At 40.2% G+C, this 21,728-nt stretch overlaps 1 protein-coding gene across 3 annotated transcripts in view; it reads right to left on the reverse strand.

The window, feature by feature from the left end:
• Positions 1-21,728, reverse strand: part of mtcl2 (microtubule crosslinking factor 2) — a 145,516-nt gene that overhangs the window by 28,065 nt on the left and 95,723 nt on the right. For 2 of the 3 annotated variants that reach the window (XM_057860525.1, XM_057860517.1), the window contains exons 10-15: positions 18,245-18,466; positions 8,910-9,023; positions 5,030-5,176; positions 4,673-4,903; positions 4,047-4,151; positions 44-211 (exon numbers count right to left, since the gene is read on the reverse strand). In XM_057860525.1, coding sequence (XP_057716508.1) covers positions 44-211; positions 4,047-4,151; positions 4,673-4,903; positions 5,030-5,176; positions 8,910-9,023; positions 18,245-18,466 — 987 coding nt within the window. The remainder of the gene's footprint in view (positions 1-43; positions 212-4,046; positions 4,152-4,672; positions 4,904-5,029; positions 5,177-8,909; positions 9,024-18,244; positions 18,467-21,728) is intronic. The other variant, XM_057860533.1, reaches the window with a different exon arrangement.

A 21,728-nucleotide genomic window follows, 5' to 3' on the forward strand; every position in this document is an offset into this window, starting at 1 on the left:
AGCCCTATTGCAAAGCGTTTCCTCGACTATTTTCAGTTTTCACCTGTGTGATGAGGCTTTTAAGTTGTGTCCTCTGGACTTCCCACGATGCCTTGGCTTTGGCAAATTGCTGGGTGAGTTCCTGGGAGCCTTGTCGCTCCTGCCGCAACTCGCCACTCAGGTCTTGCAGAGCAACCTTTAGATCCGCCAGGGTGCTGCTGACAGCGCTCGACTAAGGAGCCAAAAAGAATCAGTTTTGGAATGGTGTGTGTTTATGCGCACAGTGGTATGAAAAAGTATCTGAACCTTTTGGAATTTCTCACATTTCTGCATAAAATCCCCATCAAATGTGATCTGATCTTTGTCAAAATCACACTGATGTAAAAACAGTGCTTTAACTAACATCACCCAAACATCTATAGGTTTTCATATTTTAATGAAGATAGCATGCAAACATTGCCAGAAGGTGGAAAAAATAAGTACAGTTGTGGTCAAAAGTTTACATACAGTTGTGAAGAACATAATGTCATGGCTCTCTTGAGTTTCCAGTTATTAACTCTGATTTTTCTCCGATAGAGTGATTGGAACAGATACTTCTTTCTCACAAAGACATTCATGAAGTTTGGTTCTTTTATGACTTTATTATGGGTTAACAGAAAAAGTGATCAAATCTGCTGGGTCAATAATATACATACATGGATCTGAAAAAGCGAATCATTGACTTGGACAAGTCAGGAAAGTCACTTGGAGCCATTTCAAAGCAGCTGCAGGTCCCAAGAGCAACAGTGCAAACAATTGTTTGTAAGTATAAAGTGCATGGCACTGTTTTGTCACTGCCACGATCAGGAAGAAAACGCAAGCTATCACCTGCTGCTGAGAGAGCCTACCGTCAAGCACGGTGGTGGTAGTATTATGCTGTGGGGCTGTTTTGCTGCCAATGGAACTGGTGCTTTACAGAGAGTAAATGGGATCATGAAGAAGGAGGATTACCTTCAAATTCTTCAAAATAACCTAATGTCATCAGCCCGAAGATTCGGTGGCACCACCAGGGGGTGGCCAGGGGTGGCCACGGCCACCCCTATAAATTGGTTGGCCACCCCACTGGCCACCCCGCTTGCCAGGATATCGTTAGATTGTTGTAGCATGAATTATGCATTTCATCTCAAATGAATGCATTTATTTTGTTTTGTTAAATGTAGGGCTGTCAAATTTATTGCGTTAACAGGCGGTAATTATTTTTAAAAAAATTAATCACGTGAAAATATTCATCGCAATTAACGCATTCGCAGTACGACTCATTCACGCATTGCCGCAAACAGCCTACAATGGCGCCGTTTTACTTCTATACAGAGATAAGAGGCAGTGTCAAGTGAGTGGAGTAGATAAAAGCATTCATTGGGGCCGTGCTTTTAATTGGCAGAAGCTTTGTCATCTCTCCCACATCAACTATAAATATTGTGGGAATCGACGTGGGGAAGCGACAGGAGTTGATGTTTTTCTTAACACCCTGTAGTTTACCCAATGCAGAGAAGTTATAGCATTTGCAGCCACCACACACAGTCATGGTTGCACCACTTCCCATCATGCATTTGGGCAGAACAGTTAAGTCGCTACAGTATCATTTACTGAAAGCTCAACAAATACACGAGATGGCAATATTTAGTCACAACATACAGACTCACATTTATCCTTTAAGAATTACAAGTCTTTCTATCCGTGGATCCCTTTCGCAGAAAGAATGTTAATAATGTTAATACCATCTTGTGGATTTATTGTCATAATAAATAAATACAGTACTTATGTACTGTATGTTGAATGTATATAGCCATCTTGTCTTATTTTTCCACTACAACAATAATTTACAGAAAAATATGGCATATTTTAGAGATGGTTTGAATTGCGATTAATTACGACTAATTAATTTTTAAGCTGTGATTAACGCGATTAAAAAAATGTAATCGTTTGACAGCTCTAGTTAAATGTACACCTTATGCCTAATATATACATAACACAATAAAACAGAATTGTTGTGGAACTCAAAATGTTGACTGGACAATTATGGACTATGCACATTAAATCATTAGTAACATCAAATATTACATAATACACCAAAGTATATCAGTAGCCGTGTACTTAAGTCTTTCTGATCGTTTTCCCCTGACCTTTTTACTGCAATAATATAAGGAAAACCTGAAATTATGGCTTTTAGTTTGGCCACCCCAAGATTTTAAGTGGCCCCATCTGGCCACCCCTATGAAAAATTTCTGGAGGCGCCACTGCGAAGATTGGGTCTTGGGCGCAGTTGGGTGTTCCAACAGGACAATGACCCCAAACACACATCAAAAGTGGTAATGGAATGGCTAAATCAGGCTAGAATTAAGGTTTTCGAATGGCCTTCCCAAAGTCCTGACTTAAACCCCATTGAGAACTTGTGAAGAAACAAGTCCATGTCAGAAAGCCATCAAATTTAACTGAACTGTACCAATTCCGTCAAGAGGAGTGGTCAAAGATTCAACCAGAAGCTTGCCAGAAGCTTGTGGATGGCTACCAAAAGCGCCTAATTGAAGTGAAAATGGCCAAGGGACATGTTACCAAATATTAGCGCTGCTGTATGCATATTTTTGACCCAGCAGATTTGATCACTTTTTTCTGTTCACCCATAATAGTCATAAAAGAACCAAACTTCATGAATGTTTTTTTGTGACAAAGAAGTATCTCTTCCAATCACTCTATTAGAGAAAAATCAGAGTTGTAGAAATAACTGGAAACTCAAGAGAGCCATGACATTATGTTCTTCACAAGTGTATGTAAACTTTTGACCACAACTGTAAGTGAACCCTCTGCCTAAGGAGACTTAAAGAGCAACTGAAGCTAATGTTTACCAAACAATTTAAGTCAGGTATGTGCCCAATCACTGATGAGTGGTTTAAAGCTGCCCTGCCCACTATAAAGCACACACCTGGTAAGAATTGTCTTGATGAGAAGCATTGTTTGCAGAGTTTGGCACTGTTGCTTCTCTCCCAAGGAGTGGCCGTCTACCAAAGATGATGCCAAGAGTTCAGCGCAGAATACTCAGAGGTAAAAAAAAAAAAAAAAAAAAAAAAAAAGAACCCTAGAGTGTCTGCTAAAGACTTACAGAAATCACTGGCATAGTCCAATATCTCTGCTCACATAAACTATATGTACGCCACAGAGGAAGCCACTGCTGTCGATTGAAAACATTGTTGCTCGTTTAATGTTGACAAAAAGGCACTTGGACACTCCACAGAAGTTTAGGAAAAATATTTTGTCGACTGATGAAACCAAAGTTGAATTGTTTAGGAGGAACACACAACGTCATGTGTGTGGGGAAAAATGGAACAGCTCACCAACATCAACACCTCATCCCAACCGTGAAGTAAGATGGAGCGAGCATCATGATTTGGGGCTGTTTTGCTTCCTTGGGGCCTGGACAGCTTGCAATCATAAATGGAAGAATGAATTCAAACGTTTATCAAGATGTTTTGCAGGAAAACCTGAGGCCGTCTGTCAGACAATAACAAGACAACGATCCATAACACAGAAGTAAATCAACTTCAGAATGGTTTCAGAAGAACAAAATACACGTTCTGGAATGGCCAAGTCAAAGTCCAGACTTGAACCCCATTGAGATGCTGTGGCATGACCTAAAGACAGCGATTCATGTTAGACATCGCAGGAATCTGACTGAACTATAGCAGTTTTGTCGAGAAGAATGGGCCAACATTAGTCGTGATCGTTGTGCCAGACTGATCCGTAGCTACAGGAAGCGCCTGGTTGAAGTTTTTGTTGCCAAAAGGGGTCACAAAATATTAAATGTGATGGTTCACTTACTTATTTTCCCCCCTTCTGTCATTGTTTGCATACCATCCTCATTAAAATATGAAAACCTATAAATGTTTGGGTGGTTTTCGTTAAAGCAGACCCTGTTTTTTCATCTGTGTGATTTTGACAAAGATTAGATCACATTTGAAGGTTAATTTATGCAGAAATATGCGAAATTCCAAAAGGTTCAGATACTTTTTCATACCACTGTAAATGATGCTAACCTTGATTGATGGGTTAAGTCCTTGTTGGTCTCCATCAGCCATTTTACTGGGGCTTCCCAGGCTATCCTCTTCCAATAAAAGGTAGAGGTCCTTCAGGTTGTTCATCTAGAGAAGCAAATACAGAAAACGAATGATTTTGGCCTCCACTCATGTCAAATGTATGGTATTGCAACTTGTACCTCAAGCCTCCCAGCATCCAATGCGACGCTGAGGCTGTTTTGTGCTAATTATTTCTTCAGTTACTGTTTCAGTTGTTTTAATTCATTGTTAGTTACGCTATTTAGTTACCTGTTATGTGGTTATTTTAGTTGCGTTTTGAAACCGTGAGTTTAAATGACCTTGATTTAATCAGATGCTATTACTTGTAGGAGCCTGTGAAGTGGGCTTCAGCTCACACGTTATTAAACGGAATAAATCATTCCTACCTCACGAGTGCCATAAAATGGCTAATGTTTACTCGTGGTACAGTTGCTGAGTCAGTAAAGCAGTTTGATGAAAATGTTTATGGACCATATTGTTCAAAACGTGGCAGTGCATGTAGTCTACAGGATATATCGCAATCATGATCATGATATTCTGTCTCAAATCTAGTCAAGATGTCATTCTTAGACATGAGGAATTCCTACCTCAAGGATATCCTTCCACTCAGTGTCCTTGTTGCTCCCCAGCCGCCAATGTTTGAGGAAACAGCGCAGCTTGAGGCTGAGCAGCAACAACGCTTGTTTGAGATGCTGGGACTCCTGCACTAGCAGTGTCCTCTCTTGACCCCACAACTTGTGCTGAAGTCGAGCCTGGAGGCCCAAACTTTGCAGTTGGAAGTCCCGGCGGAGAAGAGCCTTCTGTTGCTCTTCCTGGAGCTGACAATTTCACAGTGAGGATAGTTATTTTTATATTATTTGACTCTTCTTTGAACAGTCAATATTCTGTAAAACTGGTTCACTCTTTCAATGTTAAAGAGAATTGTACAGCAGTTTGTGACTGACCTGAGAGAATTTGAGTGTCATTTCTCTGTGAGCTTCCGTCTCCTTATGCAGCTCCGCTTGAGCGGAAGCGTCTGCCTCGCACGACTTGCTGTGGGAATCACTGGACTGGACCGTATTGGCGAAGAAGCCAGTTTGGAGGCACGTATCCTGTCAATTATTCAAAACTGCCAGTTTTCATCAAATAAATAATCCAAAATATGATTCACTCATTCACTCAGATTCATGCAACTAAAGTTTGGGGAAAGTCAAATGGTCTTGTAGTCAAATTTGTAGTGCCTTTCGATACCCTCTATTGGTGAGAAGTGGTACTAATTAGTCGGTGGTTGGTACAATTTGTCAGCAGGGCCAAGAACGAAAAGTGGTATTTCGTATGGTAGAAGTGGTATGGTTTGCTATGCGTGTCACAACCACACGTTTTCCTGCCATTTAAAATGAATGGAAAATTTGGATGTTCGTAGCTGTCAGTGCATAGCCTTGACTTAGGTGCCAGTTGCATGTCAATGCGCTATAATGGTAAGTGTATGGTCAGAAATCAAAGCCACACATGTTTTTCTGCCATTTAAAATGAATGGAAAATTTGGACGTTTATAGCCGTCAGTGGTATAGCCTGACTTGGGTGCCAGTTGAATGTCTATGCGCTGTAATGGTACGTGTACGGTCAAAAATCACAGCCAGACCTGTTTTTCTGCCATTCAAAATGAATGGAAAATTTGGACGTTTATAGCCGTCAGTGGCATAGCCTGACTTGGGTGCCAGTTGTATGTTAATGCGTTGTAAGTGTACAGTCAAAAATCACAGCCACACGTTTTTCCTGCCATTTAAAATGAGTGGAAAATTTGGACGTTTATAGCCGTCAGTGGCATAGCCTGACTTGGGTGCCAGTTGAATGTCAAGGCATTGTAATGGTACGTGTATGGTCAAAAATCACAGACACACATGTTTTTCTGCCATTCAAAATGAATGGAGAATTTGGACAGCAAAAATGCCATATACAAAAAAAAATGCCACATACCCCCCCCCCCCCCCCCCAAAAAAAAGCCACATACCTAAATCAATTTTGCCACAAACAAAAAAATGCCACATACAAAAAAAAAAAAAAAGGCATATACCAAAATCCATTTTGCCACATACCCCCAAAAAATGCCACATGGCAAAAAATGCCACATGACAAAATGCATTTCGCCACATGGCAAAAAAAATGCGGCATGGCAAAATCAATTTTGCCACAGGGCAACAAAAATGCGCAAAATCAATTTTGCCACATGGCAACAAAAATGCCACATGCCAAAATCCATTTTGCCACGTGACAAAATCAATATTTTCCACATGGCAAAAGAAAATGCCACATGACAAAATGCATTTTGCCACATAGCAAAAAAATGCTGCATGGCAAAATCAATTGTGCCACATGGCAAAAAAATGCCACATGCTAAAATCCATTTTGCCACATGGCAAAAAAATGACACGTGGCAAAATCAATTTTGACACCGGTCCGTGGTGCAAAAGAGTTTGGTGAAGGGAATAGTATCCTTTCCCATATTTACTGTTTAACTGATTGTATTACTCAGACACACCCAATATAAAATAATTTGCATTTAGATCATAGTTTCATCAAGTAGAATATGCAGGTATCTGCAGTATGAGTGGAGTTGGGGTGATTGGAATTTACAGTGCCAAGACTTCGGGCAATTAAGTGCGATAACAACTACAGGATGCCTGCTGTAGGACAACATGCATCATGCAGCTGACTGAGCGAGCTTGATGCTGACGGAGCGAGACAAGCAGGAGATGGCCAGGACATCTACAAGCCCACATCTGGATCACCAAATCCCGCCATCAACTCTTCAGGTAACCAACAATGGACAGTCCAGAACAAAGAAAGGACATCCTCTCCTCCCACAAGGAACATCTGATAACGGATGAACCCGCGACTGAGAAGTTGACACTCAGCACTCACGTGGCGCTAAGGCTGGAAAAATCGTCACCTCTCATTGCCTTGACAACAGTAACGCCCGAACACTCCTGCTCTAGCCACAACAGACAATAAACCTAAACAATGCCCAAACACACCCTTCTTCCGGACCACAGCCCGCCTCACCAGAGCCTTTAAAAGAATGAATGTTTAACTAATCGCTGTCATTTTGCTCAGCAATATTTTGACGACACGCCTCTACAACATCGTGTGGACATCGAGGACAGTGTCTCTGAATTGGCAAACCGGAGGGTGTGTTCCAGTTATAGAGGGATCACACTCCTCAGCCTCCCGGTAAAGTCTATTTGGGGTGGCTAGAAAGGAGGGTCCGTCGGGAAGTCGAATCTCGGATTTAGGAGGAGCAGAGTAGTTTTCGTCCCGGCCGTGGAACAGTGGACGAGCTCTACACCCTCGGCAGGGTTTTCGAGGGTGCATGGGAGTTCGCCCAACAGGTCTACATGTGTACTGTGGATCTGGAGAAGGCGTTCGACCGTGTGCCTCGGAGAGTCCAGTGGGGAGTCCTTCGGGACTACGGGGTACCAAACCCCTTGGTAAGGGCTGTTTGGTCCCTGTACGACCGGTGTCAGAGTTTGGTTAGCATTGCCGGCAGTAAGTCGAATTCGTTCCCAGTGAGGGTTGGACTCTGCGAAGGCTGCCGTTTGTCACCGATTCTGTTCTTAATTTTTATGGACAGAATTTCTAGGCACTGCCGAAGCGTTGAGGGTGTCCGGTTTGGTGACCTCAGCATTGCATCTCTGCTTTTTGCAGATGATGTGGTGCTGTTGGCTTCAACAAGCCGTGACCTCCAACTCTCGCTGGAGTGGTTCGCAGCCGAGTGTGAAGCGGTCGGGATGAAGATCAGCACAACCAAATCAGAGACCATGGTCCTCTGTCGGAAAAGGGTGGAGTGCCCTCTCCGGGTCGGGGAGGAGATCCTGCCCCAAGTGGAGGAGTTCAAGTATCTTGGGCTCTTGTTCACGAGTGAGGGTAGGAGGGAGCGGGAGATCGACAGGCGGATCGGTGTAGCGTCTGCAGAAGTGCGGACTCTGCACCGGTCCGTAGTGCTGAAGAAGGAGCTAAGCCGAAAGGCAAAGCTCGAGTTACCAGTCAATCTACGTTCCTACCATCACCTATGGTCAGCAGCTGTGGGTCATGACCGAAAGAACAAGATCTCGGATACAAGGGGCTGAAATGAGTTTCCTCCGCAGGGTGTCCGGGCTGTCCCTTTGAGATAGGTTGAGAAGCTCGGTCATCCGGGAGGGACTCGGCGTTGAGCTGCTACCCCTCCGCGTTGAGAGGAGCCAGCTGAGCTTGCTCCAGCATCTGGTTTGGATGCCTCCCCGGAGAGATGTTCCGGGCATGTCTCACCGGCGGGAGGCCCCGGGGACGACCCAGGACACACTGGAGAGACTATGTCTCTCGGCTGGCCTAGGAACGCCTTGGGATCCCGCCGGAGGAGCTGGTTGAAGTGGCTGGGGAGAGGAAAGTCTGGGCCTCCCTGCTAAAGCTGCTGCCCCCGCGACCCGACCCCAAAGCAAGCGGAAGATAGTGGATGGATCTTTTGATGACTCTGGATCCATCCTTCCTCTTCGTCTATGTCTTTTTGCTGTTTTTGCCTTGATGTCAGATTGCTGTCGACTTGGAACTAAATTGTCAAGTTGTGTTTCCAAGTCTTTTTCCAGCTTTTAAAATGGAGTCTCTACAAGAGGTTAAGGTGAATGCGCGGAGTTTGGCCTTTGGGCCAGGTTGTTGGCACCGCCCTGGCCCAGGTCATTGGGATTGCGCTAGCGCGGTTCCGGCGGTTCGGCTGGCGTGGTTACATCAATTTGGTTAAAACTTAAAAGGTTAAATTGCAACATTAATGACCACTGAATTAGAAATCAATTGCTGTCAAAGGCAATTACTTACAAGTGCATTTTGTGTTTCCTCTTCCTCGGCGTGCTTTTGACTTGTCTCATGGTCACCCGTCTCCTCCGTTTGGCCTTTGAGCCCTGGCTGCAACGGCTCCCTACAATCAGGCTGCTGCATCCATGCATGGGCGAGTCAATGGAGAAAGAAATGAAAAACAAACATACAAAAAGAAGAAAGCATAGAGGGGAGAGGGCGAAGGCTGGTGGGAAAACAAGCCAAGACATGACCAGAAAAACTAAAGAGACACAAACAGCATTCGGTGGGTTTTACATAGGGCTGCCACGATAAATTGATTATCAAATGAATCGACAACTATTTTGATATTTGATAGTTTTGAGAGCTAAAAATATATTTTGTTTCCATGTTTATTTAATTCAAAGCAACAGTAGGTAAAGTAACTTTTTAGTTTTTGGCGATTTTAGCGACGCCGGTGGACAAAATCGATAGTGTTTTGCCTGAAGGAAGACTGCGTTTCCCATGTGGACCAGCGCACACCCGCACAGTGTCGCAAAATCATGATCTCCCGGCCACCTGCAGATGGATTAAACAATACGAACATATTTTATAAAGGTTGAAAAGTTACCTAGTGTTACTTGAAAATATATAAAGGGAAACAAAACAGCAATATTCTCTTTTGTATAATTGGGGCCCGAGCACCAAGTGGTCCAAGAGCCCTATTGTAAAGCAAATCTTTACTATTCATATTTTTTCAGGGCAAATGAAAATGGACAATTTGGACCCTAACCCTAACATGCCCTAACATGCTTAAAAACTCCCCAAAACTTACACATACACATACAGTATATGCCACTGGGCGTAAATTTCAATAATTTTGCGACCTTGCGAAAATCGTAACAAAATAGCTCAGTGGCGCCCACTTGAAATATCAAAAAAGGCTTCAATTATTAGTTTTTAAAAAAAAATTTTTAAAGTAGAGCGATGAAAAATGGTCAGTCAATACCTTGTGCAAAACTGCTCCAAAAAGTCTCTTGGACCCATAGCCCAAACCCAAAAGGAAATTGGGTATTTTGGGTTGAATGTGAACTTTCAGTCAATTTACAGGTTGCACATTTGAGACACTAGCGCCTAGGTAGTTAGTTGGATCCTCCTCAAAATTGGTGAGACTGGTCATGAGACATATGACATCTAAAGTTGTCAAAATGGTGAGTTTCCATTCAAGGGCCTGACCTGGGCAGGGTGCCAAAGTCGGCCTTTTTTTTTAGCAACACGACAAATTCAGTAAATGACTAATAACTCCCTTATCCAAGGTTCAAGGAGAGGTATCCCAGCCTGAATTTGACAGCATTGAAATATTATCCATTAGGCCTGGCGCCTCCTGCTGGGAACAGGAAACACCCTTTTGTACTAAACAGGCTTTTGACCTCAAACCTGCAGCAGGGTAGCCTTAAGAGATGTATTCAGGTGCCTGATGAAAAACATTGATATTTCGTCGAACCTTGTCTGTTTACCATAATAGGGCCTAATTAACCCTATACACTCCGCACTCTACAAATGAGGAGGCCGGCGTCCCCCTTAATTTCTCTGGGCCATAAAGTCTATTGTACTTGTCATAAAGACGTCTTTTTTTTTTTAACAGCATATAGATCAGTAAGGGCTCTTTCATTCAACACCAGATAGCAGCACTGTCTTATCGTGACTAAACAAGTTTTCCTGGGGCGACTGGAAAAATCTAGGGAAAGTTCGCGTCAGTGGCAGCCATCTTGCATCCACAAAGCTTTATGTACTCTCTATGCTGGAATAATAAATTTTGATGACAATTATATTGGAAATATGGCATCACAACGACAAGGAAGGGGTAGAAGAAGGTGTGGAACACCAGGAGAAGACCACTCAATCCGTAGGAGGCGAGTAAATTATTTAGAGTCTGATGTGGGGTCTCAAGAAAGCGGGGACATGGATTCGGAGGAAGAGGAGTTGATAAACAATGACATTGATCCCCTCCAAGAAGGTAATGATATATTGCCATTTATCATAAACATATCAAAGATGCACTTAAATTAAATCAGATTTGAACCCTCCGTACCTACATTGAACAGAGTGACACTCACTGCTGAATCGATAACATACTGTGTTATTGCCCATGTAAACAATTACAAATTACAAAATTTTTTTTTTTGTTTGTCAGCTGCTAAAAATCCACTGGAAATAGTATATATATATATATATATATATATATATATATATATACATATATACTAGTATATTTATACTAATATGTATATAAAAGCTAGAGGTAGGTAGTAACATGTTACATTTAATCAGTTACATTTACTTGAGTAACTTTTTGAGAAAAATGTATTTTTTGCTTTTACTTGAGTAGATTCGTGAAGAAGAAACGCTACTCTTACTCCGCTATTTTGTGCTACACAAAAGTCATTACATTTTCGTCTTTATTCCACATATTGAATTTCTGTCAGTAGCTTCACCAGTTTCACCAATGAAATGTCGCAATAATGATCACATGACTAAATTATACCACTCAGACTAAAGCCTGCCATTCTTCTATCACGCCAGCCTGTTCAATCACGTCGTCACGTTAACAATGTGTAACATTTTATGCGTCGTTAGCCTGCATCGTAGCAGTGTCTGGTTTGGTCACTCATGTGACATGCTGCTGCTTTCCAGTCTCCAGGCTTGCACAAACGGTAAGATTGGTTTTCTTACCTTTGCCAGAGAGAATATGCAATGTTGCTTTAGCCTTTAAAGGTCTCTGCTGAGTAATCCTCATACACTGAATGTAACTTGTAGCGTTAGTATTCGCGAATGAGTTAGCATTCAGCTAATGCTAATAGCAAGCGTCCTCTTAAGCTCTCAGACAATTTTTTTTTTTTTTTTTACATACGGTTCGTGGCGTCCACGTGGATGTAATTAATTGAAAATCATGTAATGTTTTCCTGCCGAGTATGTATTATCAGGAAGTTGGTGTTGTCCTGGTGTTGTGACACTATGGAGAGACAGCGAGAACCAAGGTGGCATTTGGTATGTGGCAAAATTGATTTTGACATGTCGCATTTGTTTTAACCATGTGGCATTTTTTTTGTCATGTGTCAAAATGGATTTTGCCATGTGGCATTTTTTTTTTGCCATGTGGCATTTTTTTTATGTGGCAACAAAATTGCCACGTGGCAAAATCCATTTTGCCACATGGCAAAAAAATGCCACATGGCACAATCCATTTTGGCACATGGCTATAAAAAAAGCCACATGGCCAAAGCCATTTTGCCAAATGGCCTGAAATGCCACATGGCAAAATCCATTTTGTACAATGGCAAAAATGCCACAATGCAAAAAATGCCATATGGCAAAATTCATTTTGCCACAATGCAAAAAATGCCACATGGCAAAATCCATGTTGCCCCATGGCAAAAAAATGCCACATGGCAAAATCAATTTAGCCACATGGCAAAAAAACGCCACTTTTCATTCTTAGCCCTGCTGCTCATCTGTCAATGTTCATTCCAAATCATTGCAAACCTTTATTTAATTATTTTTGATTTTTTTAAATTTTATTTTACAAACAAAAACTTTTAGTAAACGTCGACCATAACTAGATGAAATTAGTCTTGAGTTTTCATTAACAAAAACTAGACGAAGACATTCACACTTCGAGATGACTGAAATATGACTACGACCAATAAGTATTATTGTCGAAAAGACGGACTAAAACAAAAATTAAAAGGGCTGCCAAACACAATACTTCTTTTCACCAAATACTTTTTTACTTGTATTTGAGTAATTGGATAATCTACCCAGCTCTGATAACAGGGCCATGTCTCTGCATCCTTGCTGCTTTGAAGAAGCAAAAAAACCCCAAAAAAACAAAAACACAATTGCACGTCCTGCCACAGGACTATTGCGCATGCGCACATTGCGATGTTCATATTGTGTAGGCCTAATCGGAAACCTAAAGCTTCATTGATAGATTATGAGATAACATTATTAGATTTTACTTTTAAATGATACTCATGTGTGAAATTGAAAATACAGTGTGAAAATGGCTATTCGTCTACAATAGGTGAAGTTTCATTTCGTTGAAATGAATAGAAAATGTTATTCATCAAGATTCTCAAAACTGCCATTTTTGAAATATAAATTACTCTGCGCTCATTTGCTCAGCCTCTTTTTTTTTCATTCATCTTATCGACTATTTATCAGTTGTCAAAACTTTACTGAGATTTATAGTTTATCAGTAGTGAATTAATGTGTGTGATTTTCCATTTTAGGCATTTGAAATTCTTCAACTTTAACTGGTTATGACACTTGCAAAAAATGTAAACATTTTGGAAAAAAGTTCATGACGTAATCCTTTGATGATTTAGTAATAAAAAGATGTACAACAAGGCTTGTTTGAACTGTTTTTCAGTTAATAAATACTCATAGAAAAATCAACCCCTAATTTCACAGAAAATGCTTAGTTTATAGGGTTAATTAAGAAAAATTAGGAGCTAAAAACCAAACAAGGGGCTATAACCACACAGAAAACCAGATATACAAAAAACATGACAAGGCAGGATTCAAATACAATTGTAAAAATCTCAAACGCTTGTAAAAATGCTAACAGCACCCCCTGCTGACGGACGTAAATCACTAAGACGGAGAACTTTAAACCATGTGATTCAATCAACTGTTCGTGGCAGCCCTTCTGTCACATGACAAAAAAAAGGATGTAGAGGAAAAAGAGCTTTGACAGAGAGGAGAATGAGAGCGTGGAGAAAAAAAAGAAAAGCAAAACGGAGGAAATGATGAAAGGCTGAAGCGAGGAGAAAGGTAGAAAAGGGAGAGCGAGAGAAGGATACGAGTGAAAGGTCAAAGCAAGCGACACACCAGGAAGCGAAGGGGGGTGAATGAGAGCACGTGAAATGTGGTTTTAAGAAGAGGATGATAGACGGGTTGTGGTTCCGGGCAGGAAGAGGGACAAGAAGAAGGAAAAAAAAAAGGAAGGCAGGGATGTTTGGACTCAGAATTGGCCTCTCAAGGAGTCTAAAAATTCTTTCGCTAATCTGCAAAATTCAATCCTCGCTTTATGAAAAATCCAGGAGAGCCATGACAGCACTCCTGAATACAGTGTAGCAAGATTGGGCTAGTTCATCGAATTTGGAAGTTCAACTACAGTGGTACCTCTACATACGAAGTTATTTCGTTCCAGGACTTTGTGGTACACTGCTGGCCAAAAGTATTGGCACCCCTGCAATCCACACTTGAACCAGAACCGCTGAAAAACGCTTCCTCCTCCTTTGGGCTCAATGATAAATCTGTTGAAATCACTCTTTCGCTGACCCAGATGGAGGCGCCAGTGCGCTATAATGACAGGAAGAGCTAAACGGCAGATTAAAAAACGAATTTCTCGTCATCCGCGCTTTGCCAAATTGTTGTATATAGATAGTCGAATCGTCTCAAAATTAAGGCTGTCAAAAATATCGCGTTAACGGGCGGTAATTAATTTTTAAAATTAATCACGTTAAAATATTTGACGCAATTAACGCACATGCCCCGCTCAAACAGAATAAAATGACAGTACAGTGTAATGTCAGCTTGTTACTTGTTTTGTGGTGTTTTGCGCCCTCTGCTGGCGTTTGGATCCAACTGATTTTATGGGTTAGTCCCATGAGTGAGCATGGTGTGATTATTGACATCAACAATGGCGAGCTACTAGTTTATTTTTTGATTGAAAATTTTACAAACTTTAATAAAACGAAAACATTAAGAGGGGTTTTAGTATAAAATTTCTATAACTTGTACTAACATTTATCTTTCAAGAACTACAAGTCTTTCTATCCATGGATCGCTTTAAGAGAATGTTAATAATGTTAATGCCATCTTGTTGATTTATTGTTAAAATAAACAAATACAGTACTTATGTACCGTATGTTGAATGTATATATCCATCTTGTGTCTCATCTTTCCATTCCAACAATAATTTACAGAAAAATACGGCATATTTTATAGATGGTTTGACTTGGGATTACTTACGATTAATTAATTTTTAAGCTGTAATTAACTCGATTAAAAATTTTAATCGTTTGAAAGCCCTACTCAAAATATTATTTTAATTCCAATAATAATGCTATCTAAGATTTTTTTTAATGTGTCACAGGATCTTTAAAGGTCAATGCTGTCTATGTTCTCTTAAACTCTCGAACAACTTTGTGTGTTTTTTTTAACATACAGTTTGTGGCATCATTTGATAGCCATCTAAAGTCTGTCACTAAATCCGCTTATTACCACCTAAAAATATAACCAGAATTAAGAGGCTTCTGACTCAACAAGACATGGAAAAACTTATGCATGCATTCATTTTCAGCAGATTGGACTATTGCAACGGTATATTTACAGGTCTTGATAAAAAATCAGTCAGGAAGCTGCAGCTAGTACAGAATGCTGCAGCCAGAGTCCTCACAAATACAAGGAAGCTGGACCACATTACGCCGGTTTTGAAATCGCTACACTGGCTTCCAGTGAGTCAAAGGATAGACTATAAAATAGTACTGCTCGTCTACAAAACACTTAATGGTCTTGGACCAAAATACATGCTTGACTTGTTAGATTCCTATGAGACATCTAGACCCCTAAGGTCATCTGGAACCGGTCTTCTGCATGTTCCAAGAACAAGAACCAAGCAGGGTGAGGCAGCATTTAGTTATTATGCTCCTCACCTCTGGAACAAGTTACCTGAACGTCTGAAGTACGCTCAAACCGTTAGCTCTTTTAAATCAGGGCTAAAAAGGCTTTTGTTTAGCACTGCATATCCATAACTGTCTGTATATTTCAATCTACTTGCTTTCTATTCCTCTTGTGCTTATCTCCATTGCTGATTTCAGTTATTATTATTAGTAGTAGTTTTTGTTTTATTTTTATTTATTTTTATTCTATTTGTGATTAAATGCGATCTTTATGTATAAATTTTGTTTCCGATTTTGATTGTCTTGGTTTTTACGTTGTATTGATTTAAATGTGATTTTTATGATCTTCATGTGATGTAAAGCACTTTGAATTGCCTTGTGTTGAATTGTGCTATATAAATAAATTTGTCTTGCCTTGCCTTGCCATCCAGGTGAGTATAATTCATTGAAAATAATGTACCTTTTTCCTGCTGAGTGTGTATTATCATCAAGATGGTGATGTCCTTATAGATGCTTTAATATGTGCTTGTCTATCAATGTTCATTTCAAATTGTTGGAAACCTTTATTTTTTTTTAATTCATTTTTGGACTAAACCTTAGAATTTTTAAAGATAAAAACTAGAGTTGTATAAACTTTCGAACTTTCAAATTCAATACTGGTATCGATATACTAGTCCTTCTCAAAAAATTAGCATATTGTGATAAAGTTCATTATTTTCTGTAATGTACTGTTAGACATTAGACTTCCTATATTTTAGATTAATTACACACAACTGGAGTAGTTCAAGCCTTTTAATGTTTTCATGTTGATGATTTTGGCAAAAAAAGTCAAGAAAACCAAAAAATCCCATCTGAAAAAATTAGCATATTTCATTCGACCAATACAAAAAATGTGTTTTCTAATACAAACAAAAGTCAACCTTCAATTAATTCTATCAGCTATTCACTCAATACTTGGTTGGGAATGCTTTTGCAGAAATGACTGCTTTAATGGGGCGTGCCATGGAGGCAATCAGCCTGTGGCACTGCTGAGGTGTTATGGAGGCCCAGGATGCTTTGATAGCGGCCTTAAGCTCATCCACAGTGTTGGGTCTGGTGTCTCTCAACTTCCTCTTCACAATATCTCAAAGATTCTCTATGGGTTCAGTTCAGGAAAGTTGGCAGGCCAATTGAGCACAGTAATGCCATGGTCAGTCAACCATTTACCAGTGGTTTTGGCACCGTGAGCAGGTGCCAGGTCATGCTGAAAAATGAAATCTTCATCTCCATAAAGCTTTTCAGCAGATGGAAGCATGAAGTGCTCCAAAATCTCCTGATAGCTAGCTGCTTTGACCCTGCCCTTGATTAAACACAGTAGACCAACACCAGCAGCTGACATGGCAATCACTGACTGTGGGTACTTGACACTGGACTTCAGGCATTTTGGCATTTCCTTCTCCCCAGTCTTCCACCAAACTCTGGCACCTTGATTTCCGAATGACATGCAAAATTTGCTTTCATCTGAAAAAAGTACTTTGGACCACTGAGCAACAGTTCAGTGCTGCTTCTCTGCAGCCTCGGTCAGGCGCTTCTGCCACTGTTTCAGGTTCAAAAGTGGCTTGACCTGGGAAATACGGCATTGTAGCCCATTTCCAGGTTTCTGCAGGTCTCCCAAGGTCTGCAATCGGCCCCTCTCTACAGCGTTTCCTGCCACACTTTTTCCTTCCCACAGACTTCCCACTGAGGTGCCTTGATACAGCACTCTGGGAACAGCCTATTCGCTCAGAAATTTCTCTCTGTGTCTTAGCCTCTTGCTTGAGGGTGTCAATGATGGCCTTCTGGACAGCAGTCAGGTCGGCAGTCTTGCCCATGATTGCGGGTTTGAGAAATGAACCAGGCTGGGAGTTTTTTAAAGCCTCAGGAATCTTTCGCAGGGGTTTTGAGTTAATTCGTTGATTCAGATGGTTAGGTTAGTAGCTTCTTTAGAGTACCTTTTCATGATATGCTAATTTTTTGAGATAGGGATTTTTGGTTTTTCTTGACTTTTTGCCAAAATCATCAACAACAAAAGGCTTGAACTACTTCGGTTGTGTGTAATGAATCTAAAATATATGAAAGTCTAATGTTTATCATTACTTTACAGAAAATAATGAACTTTATCACAATATGCAAATTTTTTTAGAAGGACTAGTATGTGGTCCTGCACTTAACGTGTTATTGCTAATTGTATTTTGTATTGTTGTATCATCGTATCGTGAGATCATCATTATCTTATCGCAAATCGTATCGTGAGCTACACAGAGGTTCCCATCCCAAATCTTTTACAAGAAAGTTTACTCTACACTGCACGGATGGTAGAGTGAAAAGAAAACTGTTCATTAAATCTTTGAGCAGCATTTTTGAGGAGGAATTATCTATTAAAGTATATTTTTCATAATATAAAACGGGAAAAAAAGCTTTGAAAAAACTTTCCATAAAATGATTTTTTCTTGTACCGAAGCCTTCGTATCTAGAGGTACAATGTCTGTGTAATCTTATGATACTGAGTCAGTTTTGAAATGCATCATTGTAAATCCATTGCAAGAGAAGTTGGATTGGGGAGGGTTAGCTCAGGATTAGTATAATGTAGGAAAAAGAAAAGCACTGCAACACAATTCTTGAAAAATAATAAGAAAAGGGATGCTGAAGAGGAGTAAAAATGGTCTATTTTACCTTCTCTTCTGCAGTCTTGAGTGTATCGTGTTCGTCTCCAGAGCAGGATGACGACTTGAAAGGTGAGGTCGAGGATGACGCAGCCTCACCGGCACCGATTGACGGTTTCCCCAGGTTGTCCACACATTCCACAAAGACCTGCAGTTGGCCGTGCAGGGCCTGCAGCCTGCTGGTCAAAGCGCCGACCAGAGGCCTATCCGCCAAGTCGGAAAGCTCCGATATCTGTTTAGACAAACAGTTTTGTGAGGTACTGATGGGGAAAATATTATGTGACCCGAAGTGAATTAGCACATTATGCCGTATGATAAATTCAATCCGGGTCAAAGGGCGGAATGATGGGGGAAAATATTATGTGATGCCTTAACATTAGCACATTATGCCTTTCTGTGACCTAGATTGTAGCAACTTCTCCTTGTTTACTCCGCCTGTTATTGTTTTTCACCTTGGGTTCCATAGTTAGGAGGGAATCTCACGAGACAACTTGTTTTGCGCCATAGTATTGTTTTTTTACGCGCTTGGGTTCCATAGTTAGGAGGGAATCTCACGAGATAACTTGTTTTGTACCCATAATATTTACCGCAGGGACAGAACATCTGTTGCCAGGACAGCACAGCTTGCTACCGTGTGCGAAGCCCTTTTTCAAGGGGCTGAACCAAAAGAAGCTTTAATATTTGTCATTGGGCGGGGTGCGCGCCTTCTGGGGGCGGGGTTTGACCCCGCCCCCGCAGGGTGCGTTCCTACAACAACCGGACATTTCCGGGTGACCCGTGAAGTACGCTGGAGGATCACGTACGGATCGCTCGGCTTTGTTCCATCGCTGTTTTACCGGAGCGTTGGCTCCCCGCTCATTTGTCACGGTAAGCGATTTTCATTGCTAAGGAAAATCTCGTTGTGCTGTAACGGTAGCGCGGGGATTCTGGGATTGACAAGCTAGATCTAGCGTCATCGTTACCACTTGTTCTTGTTTTGATGTGTGTTTGCTTGCTCTTGTGGGATTGTAATCAATACATCTCATTTATCCTGCATTTTCTAATCAATAAACATCGTATATTCCGCAAAAGTGTGCCTGTTGCTGACTCACTGCGAACCTGGAAATTTCGGAAAACAGGTACTATAAACAGAGAGGCTGGGAATCGGGAAGGAAGGATCAGGTTTTTAAAATGCAATGGCCTAATGAAGCTTCTTGAAGCAATGAAGCTTCATGGTGGTTCATTTGCTCTTAAATGGTCTTGAAGTCCAATAGGTCAACACTGTTGAGAATTCTATGGCTATTTGTTTCTTTTTTTATACAGTTATACATTAGGGCTGCAGCTATCGAGTATTTTAGTAGTCAATTAATCGATGGACCAGTTAGTTCGAGTAATCGAGTAATCAGATAATGAACGTGAAAAATTAAAATACCTGAGCTGAGCCTCAAACGGTATATATTTTTTTCTTTAAAAATGAGGATCCATGTACAACAAAAGAACAATTGGCTAACTTGCATAGAAAAAGTCCGCTAGCTTAAATGCTTAAAAATGCTAATGTTTTTTCACAATGCTCTTAATAAATGGTTAAGACACATATTCCCACAAAAACAGCTAAATATACCAATAAACTAAATTATGAATGCATTAAAAAACATTAGCTCAAACAAACACTTAGCTTACGTTGGTCTTAACATGGAGCAGTTGGATTCAGCCATGTGAAAAGAGGCAGACCGGATGACAGTGTACCCACCCTAATCAATTAAACTAAATGCAAACACTTTCAAAATAAACCATTACAACGCCACTTTCATTAAACGAATACTCGAAGCAGCAAAATTTAATTCGAACATTTTTTTCGAATCGAATACTCGAGTTAATTGATTAATCGTTGCAGCACTACAGTCAATTAATCGTTTGGAGACACACTTTTCACATTTGACAGTGATTTTATGCAGAAATGTGAGAAATTCCGAAAGGTTCAGATACTTTTGCATACAAGGAACAAGGAAGTCTATTCTACACTCACTCTATTCTACACAATATATTAATTAGGGCTGTCAAACGATTAAAATTTTTAATCGAGTTAATTACAGTTTAAAAATGAATCACAATTCAAACCATCTATAAAATATGCCATATTTTTCTGTAAATTATTGTTAGAATGGAAAGATAAGACAAGACGGATATATACATTCAACATACGGTACATAAGTACTGTATTTGTTTATTATAACAATAAATCAACAGGATTTAACGTTATTAACATTCTCTTAAAGCGATCCATGGATAGATAGACTTGTAGTTCTTAAAAGAAAAATGTTAGTACTAAAGATGTCCCGATCGATCGCGTCCGATCACGTCATTTTCAAAGTATCGGAATCGGCGAAAAAATATCGGACATGCCTTTTTAAAATATATATACTGTATATATTTTAATTAAATCGTTTTCTAATTGTATTTAACGTTACAGATAAAATGCCTCACACTCATCCAGAGTCTTTAGTGTTGGCTTAAAGTAGGGCTATCAAATTTATCGCGTTAACGGTGGTAATGAATTTTTTTTAAATTAATCACGTTAAAATATTTAACGCATTTAACGCATGCGCTGCACAACCCACTCATGCTTTGTTGCATTCAATCTATAATGGCGCCGATTTACCTATATAGAGAGCTAAAAGGCAGCATTGAATGAGTAGAGGGAATTTTGGCATTCTTTGGAGCCTATATTTAATTGGCTAAAGCCTTAAAGTCTCTCTTTCAATAATTAGAAATATCGTGGGAAAGCAATGTGGGGAAGTAAGGTAATAGTAGCTCTTTTTCTTTACACCATATGTTACTTCCCAACGCAGAGAAGATATATCAATTGTGCCACTACGCACAGTCATGGTTGCACTTCCCATCATGCATTCGGGCAGAATAGTTAGATGGCTGCAGTATCATTTCCTGAAAGCTCAACAAATACACTAGATAGCAATATTTAGTCACAATATACAAAGTCACATTTATCCTTTAAGAATTACAAGTCTTTCTATCCGTGGATCCCTCTCACAGACAGAATGTTAATAATGTAAATGCCATCTTGAGGATTTGTTGTCATAATAAACAAATACAGTACTTATGTACTGTATGTTGAATGTATATATTAGTCCGAGTTTTATTCATTTTTTTCTTAATGCATTGCCAAAATGTATATGATCGGGAAAAATTATCGGGAATGATTGGAATTGAATCGGGAGCAGAAAAAAAGCAATCGGATCGGGAAATATCGGGATCGGCAGATACTCAAACTAAAACGATCGGGATCGGATCGGGAGCAAAAAAACATGATCTGAACAACCCTAGTTAGTACAAGTTATAGAAATTTTGGTAACACTTTATAATAACTATCCGTTTTACTACTTAATAGATCATTAGTAAACTGTTGATAAATGTTTTATTGTTGAATTGTGAAGTATTTGTTAACAGTTTGTTAAGCATTTACAGGGTGTTCCAATATGGTTGACCCCATTCCAATG

The sequence above is a fragment of the Corythoichthys intestinalis genome, chromosome 2 (genome assembly GCF_030265065.1).
Source record: "Corythoichthys intestinalis isolate RoL2023-P3 chromosome 2, ASM3026506v1, whole genome shotgun sequence".
NCBI classification, from domain to species: Eukaryota; Metazoa; Chordata; class Actinopteri; order Syngnathiformes; family Syngnathidae; genus Corythoichthys; species Corythoichthys intestinalis.